This window comes from Chanos chanos, chromosome 14 (assembly GCF_902362185.1).
Source record: "Chanos chanos chromosome 14, fChaCha1.1, whole genome shotgun sequence".
Taxonomy (NCBI): domain Eukaryota; kingdom Metazoa; phylum Chordata; class Actinopteri; order Gonorynchiformes; family Chanidae; genus Chanos; species Chanos chanos.
In genome coordinates this window covers 17,378,727-17,403,064 of record NC_044508.1, presented here as the reverse complement: position 1 = coordinate 17,403,064, position 24,338 = coordinate 17,378,727, and the positions used below count along the sequence as shown (strand labels likewise).

General features: G+C 45.3%; 1 protein-coding gene across 8 annotated transcripts in view; it reads left to right on the top strand.

Moving 5' to 3' along the window:
• Positions 1-24,338, top strand: part of dlg1a (discs large MAGUK scaffold protein 1a) — a 102,004-nt gene that overhangs the window by 28,537 nt on the left and 49,129 nt on the right. For all 8 annotated transcript variants that reach the window (XM_030792041.1, XM_030792040.1, XM_030792039.1 and 5 more), the window contains exon 4: positions 10,363-10,527. In XM_030792041.1, coding sequence (XP_030647901.1) covers positions 10,363-10,527 — 165 coding nt within the window. The remainder of the gene's footprint in view (positions 1-10,362; positions 10,528-24,338) is intronic.

Below are 24,338 nucleotides of genomic sequence, written 5' to 3'. Positions count from 1 at the left end.
ACGCGGCCGGGACCTTGATCGCTGACCGGTTGTTTGAAGTGCCCGGGCACTGAGAGAATGTCTCCCAGCATCAAAAACTTGGATTGCTTTTCCCCAATGTTGTGCCACTGTAAAGTAGCATGCACCAACAGCACCATCTCTCTTATGTTTGGATGCAAGGTAGGAAGGAACGTGATGTATTTTTCCTGATGTAGTCTGTTTACCAGTTCTGCACTTGGCTTTCCTTCTCTGAACTTCAACTACCTCATTACTGCCTCATGCTGTTAATCAAATTGGTTGTGACACCCATAGGCGTGATCTGAGGAAAGCCACCCACGTGTTCGCAGAAGACCATCGTGGCAGTGGTCTCCAGCCCCCCTGCCAGTAAATAATTCGTGCGTGCGTGGCATGAGAGTCGGGCGCCCAAAACGTGCTTCTCGCGTTTGTTTGCCGAAGCATGTCGTTAGTGTGACACCAGAGTGGGGCTGATTTGTGCTGTTGACAGATGAAAGCTTGGGGCAGAGTCCACCATACAGTGGCTCTGTCCTCCAGCTCTGTGCCTCATTCCTGAATGCCTGGAGTAGACCAGGCATGCATGCATGCATGCATTCGCTACATTACAACCTTTCCTTTCCCTCTTTCCCTGCCACGTACAGAAGGCATAGAAATGACCAAAAAAAAAAAAAAAGATTGTTCGTTTGCAGTGCTGATGGTGGAGGTGTTGATGGTGGACGTGTGTAATAATATCGACGGGTGATGTCACAGGACAGAACATGTTTGTCATGACCTCATAATGCTAAGGTATGAATACATGGTGATGGCAGCGCTGACATCCTGTTCCAGTCACGTGACTCGGGGATCCTTGGCCGTGCTGTTGACTGTTTAGTTTAAATGGAGGGGATGGCTTGCTCTGTTTATTATGTAACTGTGCTCATTCGAGGGTCCCAGGAAACTGTCCTAATTGCTCGTACCAGGGCAGGGAGAGCACTCTCCTGTTTCTTGTCGTATTACACTAGGCTGCTGTAGACCTCTGCTTTGCCCATGTATAACAGCCTCAGTTGCCCCCAGAAATCCTAAAACATCCTCTTTTCGCTGCACTGGAGTTGAGCGTTAGGCTGTTTCACAGTTGGAATGCTAGGAATTAGACACAGAAATCTGAGATTGTCATGTTTTGTAGTGTGTGTCAAAAGCTATGAGTGTTGCCTCACCTTTTTAAAGCTTCTTCCTCGAGAACGCAGCGGCGAACTTACACCGGTCAGGTGAACTGAGATCAAGGAATGCACTAGTGCTTGTGTGTTCCTCAGTTTTCAGGACAGGTTGGTTTTTGACCTGATAAACATGAAGATTTGGGGAGGAACTTTGTCCTGTTGAAAATTCTGATGAGTTCTATGTCCGACGTGCATAAACAGGATAAGCTCTTTTTGGCCAGTCTGTATTAAATTGAATAGTGTAGGTGAGGTCCTCTGAGAATAATTGCTTTGAGGAGGAAAAAAGAGAGAGACGGTTCTGTGCTTAAGAAACTTTTATAAAAGGTGATGGAAGATGAAGAAATATCTTCAAGAACAGATCTGGTTGAAAATTGAAAGTTCTTACTCGACATTTGTTTCCCCATGAATTTATATTACACAACTGACATCAAAGGATAAATGTTAAAGAATGGTAAGGTTAGAGCCTGACCCATCACTGTGTGTCAGAAGGTAGATCATCTCAGGCCGGAGAGGTTTGAAATATGAATTGTTTCCCCATCATTAATGCTCCCATAGACTTTGATTTAGATGTGGGTTACAGTGTGGTGGATGATGGTCTGTTCTCATTTGTTCAGTAATAACCTCGTGCTCTTATAGACCATGTCATCTATTGACCATACATCATCTCCAGGGTTGGTCCTGAATGTCATTCTGGCAGTTCATCATCACAGGCTCTGTCATTTCTGGGCGTAAACAGTCTATTTCTGTGTAGGTGTGGGTTATAATTTGGTGGATCTTGAATGCTGCTGTGAAATGAATTTAGAAACCCCTTGTTTGTACCGCATATGACTTTTCCTCCCTTTATATTACGATGCAGTGTTTTCCGCCCCACTCAGAACAGAAGAATTGGATCTCTTTGGCCGCATGTTTTTTTGCTGTAACCATATGAAGAAGGATCTTGATCAGAGCTACAGGGAGCAACATGCAGTTCACTCCCGCGACGAATTAACGTAACAGAAACAGTACACATTGCTTTACATTCCTCGTAATTGAATTTCTCTTGGCTTTTTAAAATTTTGTATTTATTTATTTATTTATTTATTTTGGGAGGAAGAAAAACTGAGTCTGATGAATGATCAGGCTTTCTGTGCTTGCTGTAGCTTTCCTTTAATGACTTTACAAATCAAATCGGTCACCCTTGGCACTCTGTGCTTCGCATCTGTCCACCCATCTCAGTAACACTGTTTCAGGGTTCAGTTCAGCTCTGGAGTGAAGAGGATTTAAGTTTGGAGTCTTTCTGTTCAGTAGGAGCTTATACAGATTCTGTATTTGAGGTTCTGAAGACTCTTGGCTGAAGATTCCCTTTTAATAATGGAGTGTGTCAAGGAAGCCAGCCAGTCTTACAGCTTTCTTCCTGTCTCTGGAGTCCTTAATCTGATCATCGATGCCTGGCCGCAGGAATGTGTGTGGAGCTTAATGATGCTCCTAGATTTCGACCATTGACAATTATTCCCCGCTCTGCAGCCATTCATCTGGGGTTTGAGGGTTTTGGGGGGGGTTTTTTGTGGCAATTTATTTATTTATTTTTTTATCATCATCACTTGGGCTAGACCGTTTCTCTCTGTCAGATGAAGGATCCCCCAGAGTCTGTGATTTGGAGCTGAGCTGCACCCTTAGCAGTGCCAGACTGGCCACTCAGTGAGAGGCACTGGATGTTCTCGGCTGCTGTTTATTGAAGAAAGCTCTTTGGTCTTTCTCCCCCTACTGTGACGCTGTATGACCATATATGCTGGACCTCAGACAGCTTAAAACCTTCAGCCTTGCATTTTTATTTTTTTTTAAGGCAAGGTTCATGACCTTGTGAATGATGGCTCTCGATTTCAGCAGTTTTCGTATGGATCGGGTACCTGCTGACCCATGAAAAAAACGCCTACTTTCTGCCCTCTTGACGTCGTAATTACATTAGTTGTATTTTCAGTGAGAAGGGGTCATGGTAACCTGGAACAACGTGCAGTTAATCATAAAGTCAGTATGACCCTGCCCATACATCACCTCGGGTATTTTAGTGAACAAAATTGTGGTGAATTAGATGGTGTCCGTTTTAGAGTGTGGTTAACCTGGCTTTATGTCAACACTTACGCTGTGTTACATGGTGTTTGTTGAGCTATGCTTGGCTCGGTTGCGATGAAGCTTTCAAGTATCCAACAAAGATAAACAATGAAGATATCACTTTAGACATTTTAGAGAAAGCTTTGAAATGGCTCAGGGACAGTCATGTGATTGCTGTGCAAAGAATTATTGGCACCTTAAGAAATTAGGCTTGCCATGAATCAAATAGCAAGAACAAAACTGGTCAAATATTGTATCCAGTCGTGTTCTTGCTGCCTACTCCAGGCAAATATGCTTGCTCGGACATTTGAACTGGCAAAGTTGTTGAGCAAGAGTGCAGTGTGTTTTGAGAGTGTGTGAGCCAACACCGCATGCGAGAAATGTGTACTAGACAGCACTGGAGTACCGAACCGAGGAGAATAGTTCGAGAGACAAGATGGTTTTGAGTTGTCACATCTGAGCAGGCTGTTTTCCCTCGATGCAGAAAATGCATGCTTTATATTTAATGCCTGCACATGCTGTTTTTGACGCTTAATTAGGACCATATGTTTTAGCTCAGAGTGAGGAACGTAATGTTGGTCTGGTCATTGTCCTCATCCGAGTTGTTTTTGTAACCTGGATAACCTTACTGTGACATTTCCAGTTAATTTCTTTTCTCTGTGTCACAGAGGGCTGTTCACTGAAGTAAATACTACCTTTCTGTGTTCCCAGGAATAGCCTATAAAATCTCTCAGCATGCTTGCAAATAACCCCCGACAAGAAAAACGGAACTAAAAAAACGGCTGGAGTCAAGCAATTCGAGTCCCGCGTGCGCGTTTGTCCTTGTTTCCGTTTATCAGCCGAAAAAGACAGTTCCACTGCACAGTGCTTAACGGCCGTCAGAAAGATTAACTTACGCCTTTATCAATCAAAGCTGCCCTGACGCATCTTTAATCAGCATCACTCACTCTCGGGCTGCGTGGGTTACTCTCCTGCCTGTCTCGCTGGTCGTCTTCTGGAAAGATCCGGGGTGCAGCCGTTAATAAAGGCCAGGCTGGCAGAGCAGAGATGACAAACAGGATGCTGGGTCGTGTCTCTGCTGTTGTGTTTGTCATGCCGACTCGCACTGTGAGGAGTCTGGCACACCTGTTTTATGCTACGGCAGTGGATATTTTCACATCAACAGGCAAGGTGGCCTCTCCTCGGTGCTGCCCCTCAGATGCATCACGTTTGACGCACAGCCTTACTTGGACACTTCTTTTGTTTATGGTTCAGCCTGGGGCTTAATTTTTCTACTGCTCTGCAAGATTTTGTTTGTTTCTCCTCTGAAGTCCTGAAGGAGGTGCGTATTAAGAGGTGGTCCAACACCTGGTGCGTTTGCCATCCCCATTTGTGCTAGAGTTGTTGCTGGAGCATCTGTTAAACTCCAGAGGTGCAGTTTGGTTGTGCCGGTATCTGCTGGTATGCCTGTTGTTTTCGGTATGTGCCCAGGACTCCTTCGTAGTTTGGCATCGTTGGATGCAGGTCAGTTATGAGGTGTTAGCTGTGGTCTCCATCACACACTGATGGACAGAGGAACATTGTCAGGATTTGACGCTGGGGAGACATGTTACCAGTCTGTTTTTTGTTTGTTTGTTTGTTTGTTTGTTTGTTTTTTACTGATGTCCTTTGCTCTGTGCCTTTAAAATACAGCTGACAAATCAGAGATGTTCCGTCACATGAAGACTGTATTGCTAATCAGGCCAACCGTGAAGGTAGTCACAGAAATGAACGACTCCAGTTCCCAATTTAAAATGGACAAAATAAAAGACTTAATCTGTGTCGCATTGTATGATTTCATTTAAATAATGGTCAACAGTTCTGCAGGACAGTTTTACAGAGTTTTGCACAACATCACATAAAATGCCTTTGTTGACACCTCTGGCTCTTTTTGGCTCATATGGAGGTTGTGGTGGATTCTCACTGACTGGGATTATATATTCAGAATGAGCTGTATAAGTTTTTAAAGGAATTCTGGAATTTTCCATCCGTACGGCAGATTATTTAGCTCGGCGCTGTCGCCGGGTTTCGCGCGGTGAAGTGATGGGCGAGGTGGATTAGTTTAGGCGATGTGTTTGATTTGGTGAATTACGTCACTAAGCCATCCGTCTTCACTCAGTTAAATGAACATCCGCCCGATACGAACAGTTCACGTGAGCCTTGTTCTTCAGTTACTCAGCGTGTGTTATATAAATCACAAATGTGAGATCCATCAGTCTTTGCGTTCTCATCACCTCTTTCGTTTGAGAGTCGGCTGTGAAAGGGATTTCATCCGTTACTGCTGGGGGAATCCCACTCCGCTCCAGTCTGCACAGGGCTGCCTCTCCTTACGCCCCGGCATTGGCCCTGCGAGCGTGTGATGTAACCAGGGCAAACATGAGGAGAGGGAGACAGAGGGGAGGAGAAAGAGAGAGAGAGAGAGAGAGAGAAAGGGTGCGGGGTAAGGGGCTGGGGGGTTGCTGAAGGATGCAGCAGAGAGATTAGAGTGCTCCTCTTTTGTCGGGGGGGGCAGCCGCATACGCATCCATCAGTCAGTCATATGGTTAAAGTGGCAGGAGGGCTGGTTCCTCTGGAGTTGTGTCTTTGAGGACAACAGGAACTAACTCTCTCTCTCTCTCTCTCTCTCTCTCTCTCTTTCTCTTTCTCTTTCTCACTCGCACACACACACGCACACCAACAGGCCTTCCTCTTCTCCATATGTCTTCCACTTTCCCCTATGGTCCATCTCTACATGTCTGCAGTCTCTCTGGGAGGACCCTACCGGGGCAGTCATTCATCACTGCCGTAAAGATTAGGAAAGATTTTATTTTGGCATCGGACTCCAACTTTGCCTCACCGCTGCATGTATTTGAACATGACTTTTGATTTCGCTTTTGTCTCTCATTTTACAGTCAGTGTTTCATGTCTACATTTGATGTTTTTAACAAAACTGTGCCACTGTTTAACGTCGGAGGAATGATTTTCGTAATTGATTTTATTTTCACATCTAATTAGGCTAACAGATAAGTCAATGCCTTATTCAGCTTTGTTCTGCCATCCACAGTTGATTATCTAAGAGTGTAAATTGAATATGCTAGCGTTTTATCTCATTTTTCACTGGGAATGCGTGTTACAGTGCTGCCTGAGCCCGATCCTTCTGTTTCAGACGGCGGCCTGTCAGGTTTCGGCGGTTTCGCTCCGAATTGCTTTAATAATGTTTGCCTAGGAATTTTTTTCTTTTTGGGTGGGGGTGGTGGGGGGCTTCTTCTGGAACAGGGCACTCGAGCCAGACTGTTGTAGCCTATATGCATAAGAACCAGAAACAGTTCAAATTCTGTGTTCAGCCTTTCCGGTTGTCAGGACGTCAGCTGCAGGGTTTTACTGGTAAAAGATACAGAATGGAGTTAATGATCTCACATGTCTTCCTGCTGTTCACTGAATTTAGTCTACTATTGCTATAGAAGTCCACAGCAGTTGGAGTATTCCTCTGGGCTCCTTTTATTGCATCATCAAATATGTCCAAAACATACAGTCCTCTGTGTAGAGCAAATCTTGGAAAAAAGATTTTATTTTCAGTAAGAGTCATCAGCAGTCATCAGAGTCATCAGCAGTCATCAGAGTCATCAGCAGTCGGTTCCAAAACTGAATAGAGTTCAGTGTACCTGAGGATGTTGTCATTTTTTTGTTGTTGTTTTTCCCTTGGAGGCAAATGGTAATTTTTTTTTTTTTTTTTAAATAAAGAGAAATGCTGAAGCGGTGTAACGCCAGGGACAGTTCATCATTACCTGTAAACCTGTTTTGAGTGTTTTAAATGCATAATGCCCTGAATGGATGATAGTCTGTGGAGCCAACGTTGCCTGTGTGGTATTAGATATGCCAAACATGACAACGGTGAGACAGTTCACTTAAAGTGGACTTCCCCAGGAATGAAGCAGTGACCTTGAGTCTCCAAAATATCTTTCTTGACTTTGAGGGAATAGTTTGGAAGTCCCGAGCTGGGCACGGAGTCGGATGTTTTGGCTCGGATCAGGGCGCGCACTGCCAGGTTGGGAGAGCTCTTCGGAAGCAGCTCAAGGTGAATCATTTATGGGAAGCGGTCGTGAGCTCGGAGCTCAGGACCTGAGTGCATTTCCTGCCAGCGAAGCAGACAAGAGCTGACAACATCAGAGCAGCTTAGCTTACAAGGCCCACACTCCCAACAGAACTACAGTAGACAGGACAAAGACAGAAGGACTTCAGAGAGTCTGTACAGTAATGAACTCACAGTGTGCAGCTAATGTTTTAGCATCGCTCATCGTCATCATCTTTGGTAAGGATTTCCTCATCTTGATTATTTTAGCGGTCTTCAATAATGCAAGAGTCCTTTGTAGTTGTTAGCTGCAATGTTCTACGCTACACCCGAGTCCAAATGTCAAAAATGATGTCAGCTCAGCAGGGTGGAGAGTTTGTGTTTGGGGTAGTTTGTTGAGGTGAGAGCTGACCTGGAGTTTCAGTTCATTATCCCGGCAAGCTGGTCTCACAGAAGGACCGGCTGCCTGCCTGGAGTGGGGCACCAGAGCACTCAGCAGTGTAATGGCATCTCCAGCCTTCCCGGTGTGTCTCTCTCTCCCTTTTTCTCTCTCGCTTTATTTCTTTTTCTCTTTCTCTTTCACTCTCTCTGCCTCTCTCTCTCTCTCTCTCTCTCTCTCTCTCTCTCTCTCTCTCTTTCTCTCTCTCTCTCTCTCTCTCTCTGAGCTTTCACCATGCCGTACCACACTGAGATGCATCTATGGTCCATCAGAAGAACTTCTGAGGCAAAACCAATGTCCTGACCAGGACCAGTCAGTGGAGCCCAGTGTCAGCACATGCACTTACTGAATCAGCCCCTCACTCCCTGGCTTGGCATTCTGGCCTCGATATTCAGTCATCCAGTAGTTTGTGGGACTGGTCAGTCACTGAGTCATTCATTGTGCTTCATCACCTACTAGTGCAAGTGTCACAAAATAAACCTTGTTTGTTTCTTTGTTAGCTAAGAGTCCTATACCACTATGTCTTTTTTTTTTTTTTTTTTTTTTGATTTGTTTTTACCCTTTTTAATCGCTGACATTTGTCTAACAGAGACGTCGATGGCTGAGTTGAAGGTTTTTAGTATGACGCTGAGGGTGTGAGATGAACTGAGCTGTGGTGTTATACTGTGGGAGCGTCCTCATGTCCACTCACAGTCGTTAGACTTCACAGACGTGTCAAAGGCCAGCCAAAGTGGACCAACTCCAGTCAGACCTCAGCGGGACCTGGGCTGGAATCATAGACTCTGTCCCCGTTTTCAGCCCGGCCAGGGAAATAATCTTCTGTGTGTGTGTGAGCCAGAAGGGTTCAGAGAACCTCACGACTGAAAAACCACTTTGGCCCAGTGCTAGGATTAATGTTCCACTCCCTTCTGCCCTCTGCCTTCAGAAGGTTAAAGACCAGACCCTAGTAATTGAAATGACCATTGCAAAATGATCGTGGTGTCAGTAATGTCTCTAGAGAGCAGTAATTTCACGTCGTTAGAGTCCACTGCTTCAGCTGTTTTGGCCACAAAATGCTTGTCCCGTTTCCTTAACACATGTTAGCCTTCACTTTACACAAATGCTTTGTTATCTAGCCTGTTCGGAGGTTGTGGTATCTGTTTGGTACCTGGATTAAGGCAACATCTCCAGAGAGTGAGAACTACCAAATAACTCCCTCTCTGATGATAACCTGACAGTGCCCACTGTGTGTTACACTTCAAATTGTGTGCATGTGCACATGCGTGCGTGTGTATGTGCGTGCGTGCGTGCGTGCGTGCGTGTGCGCGCGCGCGTGTGTGTGTGTGTGTGTGTGTGTTTGTGGCAGATTGGTGCCACTGTGAGAACTCTGCAGGAGAAAGAAAAATGTGAGTAAGCTATCTTGTCAGACTGGGGGAAAAAAAAGGTTCCTTTCTAAATCGTGTACCAGAATGATCCATCTGGGAATTTCTCACTCTCCACTGCTGTTCCAGCCATTCCATCCTCCGGGACACTGGCATCCCTGCGCACAGCTGTCCTGAGTTCTTGTCACTCCAGTTCCTGACACAAAACTGTTAAAGTAGGCCTTGGTCAGGGAACTTGAAGTTAGTTCTGGAAGCAAAAGTCTTGTTTGCCTGAACGTGAGGTCTTAGAGGAATGTAGTTTTTTGTGAGGGATAATTCTCATAGGTTGAGGATTTGTGAAAATAATCGGGGTCAAAAAGAGGAGAGGTAAAAATGTGTGTGTGTGTGTGTGTGTGTGTGTGCGTGTGTGTGAGTTTTTTTTTTTTTCTTTTGTTTCGTTTTGTTTTGTTTTTTCCACTGCATACATACTCCAGGCTTTATTGCTCTCTCTCTCTCTCTGTCACCTGTGCACAGGGAATGCTATATTCCTACAGCATTTAGCGTCACGCTGACTATACACCTGGGCTTCCCGTCAGCATAGCAAATACATTGGACCTGTATTCGCAGCGAGGTGGAAAGTATTGTCTTTGATCTGAGGGCACTCCACACCGAGCTGAACAAAACCACTTTACTGCCTCAGCAGCCCCTGTGTCCCCAGCAACCTGGGACTGTCAGAGCCGCTGCTCTGTTTATTTATTGGCTGTAGGGTGACCTGGCTGAGATGACAGCGTGCGGCGAAGGCAAAGAGATGGGGTCCTTTGCGATTACATGTTCTGAAAGATGGTTTTATATGTCAGGCCAACGTCCCGTGTTTTGACTTTTTCTATTCAGTTTCGTCTTTTCCGTTTTGACTTCTGCTTTCTGGACACAAATATGTCTGGATTTGTGTCTGTGTTTTGAATCTTTTTTTTGATGTGATTTTCATTCAGACTGTCTATAGCAGTTTGCAGCTGAGTCACACTCCACTCTGACAGCTGAAGCACCGGTCTTTATACAGAAGACTGACATGTTGACTGTTCTCACGCAAAGTCAAGGTTTTAAACCAATGCTTAAAGCCAAGTCTGTGCCATGCATTATAGATCACCCATCAACCATGTCCAAAGGTTTAAATTTAAAATTCAGAGCTTTGTTTCGTGTGTCGACCGGCTCCTAACGCGGCGTTCTTTTGCCTGTCTCGTGCAGAAATACAGATATCAAGATGAGGACCCGACGTCGCCTCAGGAACAAAGTTCTCCTCGCCTGCCCGAGACCCCAGCGCCAGAGCTGGTGCAGGTGTCAGAGAAGAACATCTCTCAGATCGAGAATGTACACGGCTTTGTCTCTCATTCACACATCTCCCCCATGAAGGTAAGACGAAGGCACCTCCTTCTCCTCCGTCTGTCGTTCCCTCTCTCTCTCTCTCTCTCTCTCTCTCTCTCTCTCTCTCTCTCTCTCTCCACGTCCCGTCCCTCACCCTGCATGCTGTCTTTCATGTGCACCATCAAACGAAAAAAAAAACACAAGCAAACGCTAAAAATACATTCATGTGCGGTGTGACAGGATTCCCTTCAGAGCAACAACAACAAAAAAAAAAACCCATTCTGTTAAAAAATAAACAAATAAATAAATGATCACGAATGTGAACTTAGCTGAACTGAAGCTCAGGCTGCATCAAAACCCTGCACAGTCGAGGAAATGAACTTAAACACAGACTACTTAAAGGCTCTGAGCTCATGCACCAACGCTGAGAGCTAACAGAAAGCATAGCATTAGCAGATGGAGTTTGCACACAATGCAGCTGCAGCAGCTGAAGGGAAGAGAGTGTGTGTGTGTGTGCGTGTGTGTATGTGTATCCTGTGGCTGTTCTGAGGTGTGGTTTGTATATTAGCGTGTTAACAGATGAGCGTGTCAGGGAGGATGGTGGTGTGGAGCAGAAAAAGGCCTTTAGATGATGACACACTGATGGCTGTCTGTGTGGGCTGCTGTCTGCCTCACTAACCTCAATCCACTGATACAGGCACAGAGAGGAGAGAAGAGGGATGGTCCATTTAAAAAGTCCCATGAGCTTCTACTCTCAGCCTAATATCCACACAGACACACACACACACACCTACACACACACAAACACACACACACGCAAAATGTTTTCATTTACCTTGTCTCACTAAAGTTTTTCTCCATATAAACTTTTAACGGCCTAAACACAAATTGAGTTCATTCCCTCCCCAACCCCACCGTTAAATAAGACAGTATGGCATCTCTCTGAAGCTAACGAGCTAGCGTACCTGAAAACAGGAAACGGGTCTGTGTTTAATGCGTTTACTGTGCAGCGTCACAGTCCAGAGCTGTTGGAATGGCAGCTAACTCGTTGTCCAGGTAGCACAGACCCGGTATCGATCAGAAAACTTGATGAAGATGAAAGCCTTCGAAATCTTAGACTAAGGAGAATTGTGAGGCGGTGTCTGTCTGACCTGAGATCAGAGATGCCAGTAAAGTGCCCAGGCCTTTGGAGCTTCAGTCTTACCTTGGCCGGATCTGAACGTGATCAGTGTTGTTCTCATGAAACCCTCAGACACGCTGTGAAGGCGGCACACTGAATGTTTACTGAGATTTACCGAAGCCTGCGAAAGAGAGACGTCTGCAGAGGAAAGCTGAGTGTGTTGCTCTCGGGTTTTTTGATCCAGTCTCTCTGTACTCAGTGATTTTTACACAGCTGAAACACACTCAAACATTTGGTGTTTTTTTTTTGTTGTTGTTGTTTTTCTCGCTCACTGGATTTTGGAAAGTCAGTCATCATAATGTCATTTATTTATTTATTTTCCATGTGAGTTGAGCATTGGTATTGTTTTGTGTAAATCAGAAATGTGAAAAGCAGACTGTCTAATCAGTGGTGTTAATGTGAAGAGATCAGAGACATTAGGTGTGTATGGCGGCCGCGTAGAGGTGTGTGTGTGTGTGTGTGTGTCAGAGCTGTGAGGAACATGGCTGTACTAAGCGCTGTAGCCATGTTAAGGCCCATCCACAGCGGCTGAGATCAGAGCTGCTCCCTGCCTGGCGACAGAGCAGGGGCCTGACGAGTCTAACCTGTCACTTCACATCAGCATCAGCAACAAGGAGCCACGGTTTCGCTCTGTCGCCACGTGCACTCACGCTCACACACACACACGCACCACGCGCACACACACACACACACACACGCACACACATACATATACAAAAACACTGCGGCAGCCCTGTCATCACTGTATGCCTGTGTTACTCTTAAATCAGCCCGTGTGCTCAAGGCTGATGGTACTGCTATGGGTTTCCTTCTTTTTCCCTCTCTCTCTCTCTATCTCTCTCTCTCTCTCTGTCTCTCTCTATCTCTCTGTCTCTCTCTCTCTCTCTCTCTCTCTCTCTCTCTCTCTCTCTCTGTCTCTCTCTCTCTCTCTCTATCTCTCTGTCTCTCTCTCTCTCTCTCTCTCTGTCTCTCTCTCTCTCTCTTTCTCTCTCTCGTTGTCTCTGTCTGTCTCCTTTTTTTTTTTCTTTTCCCCGTACTACTCCAGCCTCTGATGTCTCCCTCAGAAACATCCCAGTTCATTTGTGATGTTCCTAAACCTGTACTCATGTCAATGCAGCTGCTCTGCGTGCTGGAAGAGTGCATTTAAATTTAATTATGACTTGGATCACTCAACATTTATAATGTAGTGCAGGCCTTTCTCTGCTGAACATACATGAATCTGATTCACTGGCGGGTCAGGGACACACCTCAGATTGTTTGAATTTTGCATAACTTGCTGTATCTGATTGAATAATTACAATCCACTATCCACTATTTTTACTATCCACTAATGCAGACAAGATGTAAATTACTGTTTGCATGTTCTGTGGTGACAGTAGATGTTATGGCTCCACCTAGTGGCTCTTCTGTGTAAATGTAATACTAGTGAACTACGGGTTTCTCCATGAAATCACTCAGGTTTAGGTTGCAAAATGTACCAAACCTGCTGTTCTCTATTGCTACATATATAGCTAACAAGACACACGTACATATTAAAGTAACATTAAAAATATGTCCCATTTGTCTTCACACCAAACTCACGGTGAAGTGCTTTCAGATTGTGTGTCAGTGAGGCTAGTTGAACATTCAGAGAGTGAATCTAATTCAGCAGCAGCTTGCTTTAAGTGTAATGCAATGCATGCCTCCTCCCAACACACACACACACACACACACACACACACACACCCTTAATTACTTTATTTTTCCAGTACATTCTGCCTATAGTCACGATGTCTGGACTGGACCCTGACAACATGGCACAATTTATTCATGTTCTGCCTTCACTATATCCGCTTTAAAGACTTGTAGGAAGGTTTGTCAAGAGAATTTGAATCAAAAAAGATGTCATCATGTCCACACGAAGTTAATCTCTCTCTTTTTTTTTTGTTTTTTGTTGTTTGTTGTTGTTGTTGTTGTTGTTTTTTGAAGAGAAAAAGGCATCTTTGGGTCTGTTTTTGAATGTTACCCCTGGCTGTGTTTGTGCATGGCTGCACCGTGTGCTTTTGGCTTCGTTGGCTGGGACAGACGGATGGGCCATCTTGTGTCTCCACATGCTCTTGTGCCGAGCTGACCCGTGACGTGTCCGGACGTGTGACGGCTGAGCCCAGCTCGGTATCGGGCTTCACACACACACGCAGCTACACGTCACAGGGACCTTTAGTGACAGAGACATGACGCACAGACCGCTCACACTGAGAAAAGTTAATGATGTTCACCTTATCTTGGTGAATTCAGGTTTTTTTTTTTGTTTTTGTGTGTTTGTTTAACTTACTGTGGAGGGTTGCTGTAGAGAGCTGTTTGAATCATGACTTTGTGAAGGGAAGTCATCCGGTGTTTCCTTCCATCCCGTGTTTCAGTGCTTTGCTTGGTATCTTCTGAAGCCAGAGAACACACTGCTTCAGCTGTCAAAACCACCCATCTTCATACGATATGAAGAAACATCTCACTGTCTGTTCTTGTGTACAGCTGTAGTCTCGTGCTGGCCCCTGTGGCATCCAGTACATGATGTGCGTGTATGTTGATGCGGGTGTGTGTGTGTGTGTGTGTGAACGAGGTCTTTTGCGCTCCAGAAGTGACGACCTCAGTTGCGTGCCCTTCCGTAGGTAGAGTCTCTGGAATGCATCTTCGACGGAGCGGCCACGCTGGCGGGGGAGGACGTCCCTGTCCCTGCCTTCTCCACGCTGTATTCCCAGAGCGACGCGCTCCTGCAGGTAACGCCGCCCGCCCCAGAATGCCCGTCCTCTACGCTTGTGACGCTCTCGTCCCCATCCTTTATTTGGTTATTTGTTTGTTTGTTTGTTTAATTATGTGTTGTTGGTCTTTCACATTTGTGCACCACGCGCGGTATTTCTCACAGCTCCGTGGGTCCTTTTTGACCAGTGCAAAATGATGATCATCTGGCTGCCAGAGAGCAGAGATGAAAATGCAAGCAGATCATTTTGGGAAAAAAAAAAAAAAAAGCTGTGTCCTCATTTCCTCTTTTCTTTTCTTTTTTTTTCTTTTTTTTTTATATTCTTATTCTTTTTTCTTTTTTTTTTCCCCCTCTCACCAACAGTACGCTTTGCAAGCACTAGATGGCACTAGTGCCACGGCGCATGCTCGTTTGCCGTGAAGCGGTGGCTGTTTGTCTCCTCTGGTCGCTCTGCACAGTAATGGCTAAACATTACTTCTTGGCTGAGCGCAGTTTGTGTTTGTGTTAGTATTTCCCTCAGTGTTATCGCTGTATGATGTCATGTGACCTTGTGTGGAATGTGTAGCGCAAAAATGATAATCTGCTTCTTTTGTGTTTGTGTTTGGATGTCGGCTGTAGTATATTGTTCAGATGTGTGTGCCTTAACGTTTAGAAATGAAAATATCTGAATGAAGGTGACCTGAATCTGATGAAGTCAGACGTGAGGGAGAAAGGAGGGAGAATTTGTCCATAAAACTTCTGAGATGTTTAGACACCATACATGAAGAGATGTTTATAAGTAGTCGAAGAACTGTTGCAGTCTATTTAGTTGTTTACTTGTCTGACTTACCCCATCTGATTTACCGTCTGAGTTCAGTCACCCAAAAACGCCGACATCTTTTGTGCTGCCAACCTGGATGTTACATGTTGACATCACTGTGGTGCTGAATCGTTAAGGTTTTTGCATCATCTACCAAAGCACTTACTTTAGCTCCCATTCAGTTCCCTGACATTGAGTATGATGGTCTGTCTCAGACACATTGCCTCAGATTACTCTCTCGCCCTGTAAGAAGTTCCTCTCCCCAAAACTGCCCTGTATGAGTTCTGTTTACAGCCTCTGCCGTCAAACCAGAAAGTCAGCGGTTTCTAATGAGCAGATTAAGTGATGCAGTCTACTGAGAAAGGGATGGATTTTAAATTCTAGACACACTGATAATCTGCAGCTTGTTGTGTTGGGGTACATGGTTCCTGATGCTTACTGCTTGTCTGATATCAACACACATTTGATATCAGACAAGCGTTAGTTGATATCAACAGAGATGGTGGGAAGACTATCTCTGTTGGTCTACCCACATGTGAATGACACAGAGATTTGTGTATCAAATTGATTTTTAGTCTTTTAAAAATCCCAATAGCTGTTTTAAGTTGTTATGGCGTCTGGGATCTGCCAGCTTTAAGTCTACAAAGCGTCAAGTGTGTGTGCGTGTGTGTGCGTGTGTGTGTGCGTGTGTGTGTGCGTGTGTGTGTGCGTGTGTGTGTGTGCGTGTGTGTGTGTGCGTGTGTGTGCGTGTGTGTGTGTGTGCGTGTGCGCGTGTAGTGAGTTTTTTTTTAAAGATAGGGACCAACTACAGGTCTTGGTGGGATGGAATGAACATGGCAGTAGTACCAGTGCATTAGGAAAATTGCTTTCCTTTACTTAGACCGTGTCTATGCGGATTCCCTGCATTAACAGGATATTAATTACGATCGGGTTGGTTAATTAATGAACGAGTCTGTGTGAGCGCGTGTGCGCCTGTGTGTGTGTGTGTGTGTGTGACTGAATTCTCAGCAGAGCTTACTGTCCGTGTTCAAGGCACTCTTGTTGGGGGAAAAAAGGGGAGGGGGGGTGTAAATTATTCTGAAAAGCTTTTTTTTTTTTTTTTTTTTTTTTTTTAAAAAAAGACTGTTTTCCTCGCCTATCCACAAAGGAAATTCAGGAAAAACCAGCAATTAAGCAGCAAGCACATTCTGACTGAAATGGCTTTGACTGGGCTCAGGTGAAAGGTCAGGTAAGAGCAAAACCCTCTCGTGGAGAATGAACCAATCAGGGATGTGGAAAATCAACCCCGGGAAGTAGAGAAACGGACATGGTTTCATACCCTGCAGGGCACAAATGACTGAACACTATCCTTGTATTGGACTGAAGGCGACGTTACGTATTGCAAAAAGATGGTATTACTGTAAACATTTCATCTCCTCCCATAGCTTTTATTAAATGATATTCGTATGAAAGCCGTATTCTTCTTTCGTGCGATATTGACCACATTTCTGGTGCCGCTCTCTTGGCATCCTCCTTTGTGCTATATGTCATTTCTCTGAACAACGATTGGTCTCTCCCTCTTCACCGGCTGTCATCAGCAGTATAGAGTGGTAAGGCTGGAGCTGATGTGGCCAGAGCCGCAGGGTAGGCAGTGCATTAGCGCCGTCCAAGCCAAGCAGGGGAAGGCATTCACGCCGCATGCTGCCCTGAATCCCAATGAACCAGCACTCCCACACTCTTGACTTCTTTTTTTTTTAGTTTATCCTGGACCTGAAACCACTATGCGGTGTATGATGTTACAGTTGAAATTGGTGGAATATAGAATTTGAATGAAGTTTTGGCAGCTGTTTGTTTTCCTGCTAATTACTAATGGAGATTTTTATCTGCACTCAGTGTTGCTCTCAGTGCAGTATGAAGCACATCAAGAGCTACTATGGTAATGAGTGATTGCAATTAAAAAAAAAAAAAAGAAAAAGATCTCAGTTGAATCTCCGTTGAAAAATTGCATCACTAATTACTAATGGGGATACCTTTAATCAGTCGTGAAGCCTCACAAAATTTCACAGTTAACTTCCACACACTGTGACTGAAGACCCCCGCGATGACCTCGGAGAACTCTCGTCCCATCCCCGGGCCTCATTTGCATAGTCCCGGTCATAAATCCCGTAACCGTGGTGACGGAGCTTTGCACTGATCCTGACCGAAGCCTCTCCTCTCATCCCCCCCCCCCCGTCCTTAAGCTCAGCCATCAGAGGACAAAGAGCCGCTCCATGGCGACGAGGAGACCGCTCCACGACTCTGCCTTCTACAGTACGGCCAACGCCTGGCCCTCCCTGCCATCGCCTCCCCGTCATTAAACTAATGCATTGCTCCATTAGCCGGGAGCCCTTGGCAGGCCGGCGCCCTCTCCTTTGTCCTCTGTCAGAGAGAGGAGACGCACCTGCCTTCTCAGGGTGGCAGAGCTCTGGTGTCTGATGCCCCAGGAAGGGGGCAACTCTCACAGTTACATGTTGTATGAATGAGGCGAGAGGTTAAGAGAGGTCTTAACGTTTGTCTTTACTGTGACAACAGATTAATGACCGGCACCTGCTTAGGGCCATTAATCTTCTTATCTCTTTGCCAAATGCTGTTCTTTCCCAGCAGACTGCATCTTCCTAATAAAGCGAGGCAAACACTGATAGCGTGGGCCTTTTTAAAATGGATAAGGTAACCCAGTCAATGCATCTTTTAGCGGGCATTATTTGCGATGCGGTCAATTACTGATCCAAGCGTTAAAAATGTCAATTAAGCGACTTTGAGTTTTTCCACCTGTGACGCAAAGCAAATTTGACCTTTATTTCTCTCATTATGCTCAAGTCAAGGTTGATATGAGAGCCGACAGAGACACGAAGGCTGTCTGTATGAAATGGCGATATGGAAAACCAATCACACAGGCATTGTGGGGTTCTCTGTCTCTCTCTCTCTCTCTCTCTCTCTCTCTCTCTCTCTCTCTCCCATGTGCACACACACACACACACACACACACACACCACACACACACACAGAATCATGGAATGGACGTGGAATACGGACATAAAATACAGCCCTAAGTTAGCTCACAAACACAGCTTAAAGTTTTATGATTAACAGTGTAAATTAAGATTTGTAGAACTGTTCTTATGATTCACGCTGTAAGTTAAGGTTTGTGGAACTGTATGTATGATTCACAGTGTAAGTTAAGGTTTGTAGAACTATTTTATGATTCACAGTTTAGTTAAGGTTTGTAGAACTGTTTTATGATTGACAGTTAAGGTTTGTAGAACTGTTTTATGATTCACAGTGTAGTCAAGGTTTGTAGAACTATTTTTATGATTCACAGTTTAGTTAAGGTTTGTAGAACTATTTTTATGATGGACAGTGTAAGTTAAGGTTTGTAGAACTGTTTTTGTGATTGACAGTGTAAGTTAAGGTTTGTAGAAGTGAGAAGTGGGGAATGAGAAGAGCATGGATGAGTTAACAGCAAGAGAGAGAGAGAAGGGAGAGTGAGTGAGTGTAGGATCTCAGTATTGGATGAAGCTGTGTGCTGCCCAGTAAAACAGTGATTAGACAGTATTGTGGGATCCTGGCTGGCTCGCCCATCGCGCGGTTGGCACCTGGACGTGAACGGGCCAGCCTTGTTCTGCTCTTTGTCTCTTCTGCTGGGACTTGTCATCTCTACACCACTCCTCTCTGCTTCTCTCTGCTCCACACTCCATTCATCAGTCTGCTGCTGCTGCTGCTGGAACCACCGCTGTCGTGTCTGTGTGCGTGTGTGTGTGTGTGTGTGAGTGTGTGTGTGTGCGTTCCAGAGGCTCGGGAAAGGAGGGAGAAAAACAGAGAAGCGAGGGACGAGGCAGAGAGGGTGAGAAACGAGGAGTGTCACTCCCAGGGAATGGAGCAGACGATTTAGAGTCCTCTCTATACCTTCTCCAGCAGCATGGGTGTGCATGTGTGAGTGTGTGTGTGTGTGTGTGTGAGAGAGAGAGAGTGTGTGTGTGTATGTGTGTGTGTAAACCTGGCAGCGGGATCCGGATGGGGAGAGCTCCTGAAACGAGTTCCTGTGCTCACTCTCCGTGCTGCATCGTGGGCTTGTGCTAGAAAAACTCTGGGGAGGAAAAGTTGCACCCTCTGGAGGAAGAAACTCCACTCCTCCAGGGTTCCATCATTTGGGAGGAAGGGGTCTACTGTCCAACTCTGGACGCCACACAGCGAGGGTCCGTCGCCAAGGCAACGGGCGACATGCTCGCTTCGATATGGTACGCCAAAAAGATGGGCCGACGCTTGGTCAGGACCATGCGGAGAACCAAGAGGCTCCATCTGCAGCTGTTGGTGGGTCTTCCTTAGTCATGTCTTAGCTCTGGCCGCTGTCACGGAAACAGTTTTCATCAATGCATGTGAGTCATCCACAAGGAAAATGAAGAGTAGATTTGGAACAAAGAATAAACCAAATACCTCAGCAGTTTCACTTCTCTAGACTTCTCTATGGTTGGCGTAGAATAATGATCTGAAAAGTGAGGGTGTTTGGTGGGGTTTTTTTTTTGTTGTTTTTTGTTTTTCCTTCCATTACTGATTGGTTTTTGTCTGGTTTTCTTTTTAGCTCATAGCAGAGCCATATGTTGCTTGGCAGTATCGATGTGTTAGTTGTGATGATTGAATCTGTTACCAAGGTAACAGTAGTTGATAGTGTTGAATGTGATCACGCACGAATTGTGACGAAGAAGGACATGGTAAACATTCAGGGTTGTTGTGTTTGGAAATTCTGAGGACTGATTGTAGAGCTTCTGGACTATAATATGCGATATCTTTTGAGTTTGTTTGTCCTCTTAAAATATTTCTGAATCTGTAATAATATAACTGAAAAATACCTGACTGAGTACTTTTTTATACTCCTTAATCTATACTACATACCGTTTCAGCTCTTTAGCTTTGTGTGTTATCGTTTCTTTCTTATTGTTGCAGTTTCCTTAATTAAATGAAATTAATTGAATTCTGGTAAATTGTTCTAGAAGAAACTGAGAAGAAGCACTGTGCACTGTGACTGTGCAACAACAGGAAAAGTTGGATAATTACTGTTAGTAACGCAGTCTATCCTCGAATAAGAGGAGATGCCCACACTGCTGTGACTCTGTGTGGTTTTGGAGAGTGGGTGAATTCTCTAGTAGAGTGTGACGACGATACAGTGTTTCTCATGTGATGTGTGAGTCCGGTTCAGCTCCTGTCTCCGTCAGCGTGAGGCTTACTGTGCTCCTGTCTCCGTCAGCGTGAGGCTTACTGTGCTCCTGTCTCCGACAGCGTGGAGTTTAGCGTGCTACCCGAGAGATCAGTGCTGCATTGCTACGTGCTACAGCGCACCGTGTATTGGGCGAGAAAACGCACAAAATAGGATCACCATTCAATATGCCCGTCGGTCTACATTAGGTCTGTGTGTGAGCTGGCGAACAGGCGCTGCATTCATCATAATTTCCTCAGCCGGTCACCCTGTCCACTGCAAGGTGTTTACTCTCCACACGCTCTGACCTGTCAATTTGTGCTGCTTCATTAAAGTCAAGATTGTGTGGCTGTGTGTGTGTGTGGATGTGTGTGTGTGTGTGTGGATGTGTGTGTGTGTGTATGTGTATGTGTGTGTGTGTGTGTGTGTGTGTGTGTGTGTGTGTGTTTGTGTGTGTGTGCATGCGTGTGTGCGTGCATGCGTGTGTGCAGGTACATGTGTGCATTGCGTGCGTGCGTGTTGGTGTGCATGTATGTGTGGACAGACAGACAGGTTAGCATCAGGGTTCGAGAGAGCGCGGTCAGCCATTGTCCAGTGTAACATCCTTTTAGATGAAGGTACTGAAGATGAAGCATATCTTTTTAAATGTCTTGGACACGCCGCTTTACCAATATACGCCCAATTAACATTTTTGCCATCCTCCTCAAACTACACCGCAGCGTATGAAGGACACATGGACTTGCATACAAGAAGTGGCGGAATGTTAATGGGGTATATTTCATTCATGTGTACTTTGAAAGAATCTGATACTAATTTCATGGTCCAGTAAGAAGTATTTACCGGTAATTGTGTGGATTTTATTTATTCATTTATTTTTAAGGCGAGCCATCATGGGCTGCCTAGAAATAGAGGAGTAAAACTTGGTTATTAAGCACTCTCCTCCTTCATGAACACTCCTGATGGGGGGGAGGTGTCATTTGACTCCCTGGGTGTGGCATTTGGCCGTAAAGTACGTTCCACGTCACTCCAGAACCATTGGTTAGTGATTTATATTTTTGTTTGTAAGAGAGTGAAATTAAAAATTTATGGCAAAGTTGACGATAGAAGAAATATGCGGCCTCCGCATAATGAAGGAGGGAATTATGAGCACGCGAAGCAAACTCCCATGTCTAAAAGACAAGTGCTCGGCAATCCATCTTTGAAATAACTGCTCATCTCTCTCTCTTTCCGCTCTCTCTCTCTCTCTCTCTCTACCCCCTTGTTTACCGGCAAAAATTCATGTGACCCTGCGGCCGAAGGCATAAGCTGGAGGCAGGGAAGCCCAGGAGCACTTTGTCCTTGTATTGTGCTATCGATTGATTGGCCTGAACGTTTCAGGATGGTGGAAGGGGTGGGGCTGGGGGTGGGGGTGGGGATGGGGATGGGTTGTGGGGGAAAGACTAAACGACAGCACCGACTGTTTAGTGGAATGGTGGAGTTGTTATTAGAAAAGAGATGGTACTGAACACTCCCAGTCTCATGTGTCTCTGTGTGTGTGAGACTGCAACATGAATCGCATGATAACTGTACGACACTTGGGAATTTTCTATCGCGAGTACCTGGAAGGTGTGTGCTGGATGAAACAGCTGTAGAATTCTTGGAAAAATACTAATAGGTGTAATAAATGAGCCCATTTCCTGTCAAGGTAAGACCCCGCCCAACCAGAGAAAATTAGAACATCCTCACTGGGTTTAACAGGGAGGCAGAAGCTTGGTTTTCACACTTATGTAGAGAGATCTGGATTCTTACCTTTGCTCTCCACCAGAGGTGCTTCTACTGAACGCCGTCTCCTGTGTGTTTGGCCGGCTGTCCCCTCAGACCTCAGGCATAGGGCAGCGGGAGAAGACGCGTTCCTCGCTGGCGATTATGACATGCACCGCGTTATAAAGTCCACACGAAATGGAACTTCACAGCGCTGCCATGAAATATAAACGCACAGTGTTTTTGTATTTATTTGGTGATGAATTATTGACACTCCCCACCTCCCCAGCGTTTATAAGGTCAACATTTAAATGGAAAAGTCAGGAGCCATCTCTTGAAGACCTGACTTGGAGCAGCTGTCATTTAGACGGGAACCTGTCGTTTAGACAGGATCGTGTAGTTGAAAGAGTGTGCACTCTCTGATTACCACACCTCTTTTCTTCTGTTTCATCTTGGACAGGGAAGATGTAATGAAAGACGTGATTTGCATTGGCTTGTCAGTACTGCTTGTAGGGCTGATTTGGGATCAGTTTACCAAGAACAAAATAGAGAAGAGCCACGGTTTAAGTGGCAGTAGTTGTAGGTGTTTCCATACACAATGCATTTCATCCAACATTATAATCACTTAAAATATTCTTCACTCGTACACTGAATCCAAACCTTTTATGCAAGAAGTCATATTTTGCTAACTGAGTGGTTTGTGGGATTGACATGTTAACATGAAATTAATGCCTAAATCGCTTTCAAGAAAAGAGGTTGTAATAAACAGTGAATCAATCACTCTGGAGCTAAATATAGCGAGCGTCTGTATTTCAGATTACTGAGCAGCCAATATGTGGCAGTCCTATTTTTATGAAAGCCCTGCAAATATATTTAGACAGAGAGAGGAGAAGGCAGTGCCTGAGCTTGGTGGGGAAGCTTTGCTTTATTTGATGTGAGAGCAGTTGCCATGGTTTTGGTCCTGAGGGAATTGGAGGCACAAGCTGTGACAATGTCTGTTACCTCATTTGACACCTGTGGCACACCTTTGGGTAGCATTTGTCAACGCTGAAGACGCCTTCGATGGAGCTTGATGCTAAAGATTGCAGCAGTGGAAATCGACAGAGATCTCTGGATGTGCTTATACAGACGTGTGGATATTTCTGAATTTGCTTTGCATTTTCCTCCCTCTTTCTCTTTCTCTCTGTATCTCTCTCTCTCCCTCTCTCCCTCTCTCTCTCTCTGTGCCTGAGAAGGCACAGCCTGTTGTATTTTTTCCTCTCCCTCTCTCTCTCTCTCTCTCTCCACCCCTGAATCATGTGTGTGTGGGAGATGGAGAGAGACTGCAGTGTGTGAAAACCGATCTCTATCAGAAGGAGCGGCCCTACAGTCTTGGATCATCTTCTATTGAATCTGCTGGGCGCACACACACACGCACACAGATACATAATCCAAAGGGATTTACCTCTCCTCTCGCTGGATCATAGTCGGCCACTGTTTGGCCTCACCTCTCTCTGCTTCACTCACATGTATGGAGTCGTAAGTATTTTCGCCGGGATGAAGTTTCACAATTATGCAATTGGACGGCTTGCAGAGGCGTAAACGCGCTCCGTAATTGTATCCTCTAAAACAAGGCTTGGGTTTCCAAACCTAACAATGCTCCATGAGAATGGAGAAAATCAATGGCTCTGGAACCGCTTTCCCTCTGGCCTGGGTGACTCTGATGGGCTGCAATAGAATTAAACTCATCTTAGAGTAAACATGTGAGAGAGGTACTGGATGAGGAAGAGGAAGAGGAGGAAGACCACAAAACCTATCTCTCTGTATTCTGTCAGGGTGTGCCTCTCTCTCTCTCTCTCTCTGAAGACAACCGTTGTATTTAATGTGTGCGACTTGCTTTTAGGGAGGTGCCTTGATTGATACCTGCTTTTGATCAATCTGTTGACCAGAGTCCATTAAGATTAAGAAGCCCTAGAGGACCCTCTGGGCTTTTGCCTGCAACACCTACCTGATAATTGAACCCATTTCCTGCCTGTCCAAGCTCTCGTGAGGAGCGAGCTCCATCTCTTTCTCATTGATCCCCTGTCAGATCCCTGGTCGACTGGAGCCAGAGGCAGCGTGGATCGCTTGTGGGAAGAGCATTCGCCTCCCGTCTCTCAAAACTTTCAGTGACGCGTCTCGCCAAGGCACAGTCAACTTCCTGTCTGAAGACGACAACAAGTCC